Source organism: Hippocampus comes, unplaced genomic scaffold, assembly GCF_001891065.2.
Source record: "Hippocampus comes isolate QL1 unplaced genomic scaffold, H_comes_QL1_v1.1 scaffold387, whole genome shotgun sequence".
In the NCBI taxonomy this organism is placed as follows: Eukaryota; Metazoa; Chordata; class Actinopteri; order Syngnathiformes; family Syngnathidae; genus Hippocampus; species Hippocampus comes.
The window spans coordinates 333,028-335,657 of NW_017806161.1; the positions used below are offsets into that span (position 1 = coordinate 333,028).

At 43.7% G+C, this 2,630-nt stretch overlaps 1 protein-coding gene and 1 long non-coding RNA gene across 2 annotated transcripts in view; one reads left to right on the forward strand and one right to left on the reverse strand.

Annotated features, from left to right (window-relative positions):
• LOC109531411 (uncharacterized) overlaps positions 1 to 2,630 on the forward strand; it is a 17,159-nt gene that overhangs the window by 5,661 nt on the left and 8,868 nt on the right. The window lies entirely within an intron of this gene.
• Positions 383 to 2,630, reverse strand: part of trmt11 (tRNA methyltransferase 11) — a 35,362-nt gene continuing 33,114 nt past the window's right edge. The window contains exon 13 of the mRNA XM_019895696.1: positions 383 to 925. Within this exon, the coding sequence (XP_019751255.1) occupies positions 719 to 925 (207 nt within the window). The 3' untranslated portion in view covers positions 383 to 718. The remainder of the gene's footprint in view (positions 926 to 2,630) is intronic.

A 2,630-nucleotide genomic window follows, 5' to 3' on the forward strand; every position in this document is an offset into this window, starting at 1 on the left:
AGCAATCAGGGACCGACCCAAGGTGCGGGGGGACAACAGAAGACACTTGGGGGCCATTAATCAACCAAGGAGGAAGAAGATAAACTTTAACACCACATACGTTGTTTTATGTGTGTAAACAAATGTTCAGGAAAGAGACTGAGATCAATAGTACTCATAGTAAAGCGCAGTCCCTCAATAGCTGCAACACAGATACTTGAGATAACAGTTCCTCTTTTGATGTTGACATGTCCTCTGGAGCGGTCATAAAAGTAGTGGGGGTGAGGGGGTACCAAAGGTGATTGTAATCACAGTAAGCAGGAAATACCTTCAACAGCATTCTACATTGTTTCTTTCAAATCCAGCTAACAGAGAGGAATCATATCTTAACAGAAACTACAGGTGTAATTTGATTATTTTGATAAGACATGTCTTGTATTATCTTAGGTGCAAAACTAGTGGGGCCACAGTGTTCATGTTCAAGTTGTTCACAGTGGTCTGAGGAATTCTCTGGGAATTTGTGTGTTTGCTCAAACACTCAAACATTGACTGAAAGACTATATGTGTTGTATTCATTTAACAATTGCAAAAAAAAATTATATGGTCAAACAGCTAAAACACCTTCCTTTTTGACATTCATATCATATACCTCTCCGATGTTAATCAAATCTTGCTAAATATCTTTTGTCTTTGTAAAGGATTTTTTTTTTTTTAAGCTCTTCTTTCTTGACACGTGACCTTAATGAATTGGCTCGTGTTTGTTTTCTTTGGGAGCTTGCCAACGGTCATTATCTGAGCCTGGAATGATTGAGTCTCCTTTGACATCAGATTTGCTCTCTTTGTTTAGCCTCTTGTTAAGTCCACTGAAGTACTTCTCTCTGAAGGTGTCGTGTCCCTGGTAGGCGCTGAAGCGAGGGTTTGAAAGATGAGCCAGACTGTCCAATCCCTTTGGAAAGACAGACAAAGGTTACAGGTGATATGTTACCCGACTCCAGAAACAAAATTGTCCATGCATCCATATTCTATTCTGCTTATCCACATTAGGGTTGCAAGTGAGCTGAAGCCGATCCCAGCTGACTTGGAGCAGGCAGGGTACACCCTGGTGTGGACACAAATCAATCGCAGGGAAGCAATTTTTCTTCAAAATTTCATTTGACAACATAGCCACAACAAAAGCGGGATGAACTGACGAATCTGCGTGCAAGTGATGACTCATTTGTTGGCAGTAATTTGTCAACACTTTTTTTCCCAACTTATGCATCCAAGCAACACAAAAATTATGGGTAGGTTTCCACCCTTAAGATTTACAAAACTTCACTACAGTGATCCCTCACTTACAGCGGTTAATGGGGACCAGGACCCTGCCGCATTAAGTGAAAACCCTTGAGGGAGGGCTTAATCAGCCACGAGGAATTTTGGTCTAAGTGTATGTGGGTAAGCACCACGTTGAAAATATGTAAATTGTGACAATAACCATGATAGACTGAGACAAAAACGACAGCAGTACACGTATTTACTTAAATCTTTCATTCTAAAATCTTATACAGCAATTAACATTCATTAACGTAGCCTTCAGAAGAATCTGTGCTTGGTGGTTGCGCCTTCTCGGCAGCACACGTGTACCAGCACTGATTTTGATTGGAAGGAATGTCGGCACCATTTGACTGTCGTTGCTGGACAGCCCCGGTGTGATTGTGTTTTGCGCCTGTAATGGGCAGCATCTTCACAGCCCCGCTTTGTTCAGCGGAAAGGTCGGTGCTGTTGGACAGTCTGCGGCTGGATGGATGATGCATGGCTTGAGGAGCCGACAATGAGAAGAAAGGAGCATCAGCGCAGAGCGCAGACGCATATGTGGAACTGGGAGTCGCAGCTTGGAATTGAAGTAGATTTATGTGGGACAGGAGATCAGAACCAATCTCTTTTTCGTTAATGGACGCTACAGCTGACGTGTGCACATTTTCAGCAAGATGTCTTTAGGGGTGTTCACACGGCAACATTTGCTCCAGTGCTGCCCCAGTAGAGCGTTCACACGTGCAAAGTTACACCGGTGTAGCCCCTGAAAACAGCTTAAACCGGAGCAAATTTAACCCTGCTCAGGGAGGTGGTTTAAAAATTTGCTCCGGAGCAAATGCTCGTTTGCGGGACAGCACCGATGTAAAATGGTACGTGTGAACGCTACAGGGTTAAAAATTTGCTCCGGAGCAATTGTTCGTTTGCGGGGGGAATAGCCTCGCTACGCATGAACAGAGTTGATTACATACGGCGAGAATGCGTTGCTTTCATGCTCTGTTGTACTTCCATCATCTGTTTGTCTAATAACGACACAATACATGATGGCTGGCAATAACAGTAGAATGGCAACTGGCAATAACAGTAGCAAGCGGCACCTTGCCTCTCGGGTTATACCATCTCAACAAGAACGGGGGGAGGGGTGGGTAGTCCCCAAATATCATCTTTCCTTTTGTAGGAGACTGGACTGTCTCAGAGTTGTTTGTGTAGTTTGTTCCTTTGTTGTGTGTTCACAACCCCCCCGCCCCCCAATAAAATTTCTTTTGTGATTTCCTCTCTTGATTTTCTGTTTGGCGCATTATATGTTTGCTTTTCTGAGTGTCATTGAAGTCATCGTTGATTTACGTTTTCGGGGGCGGTCA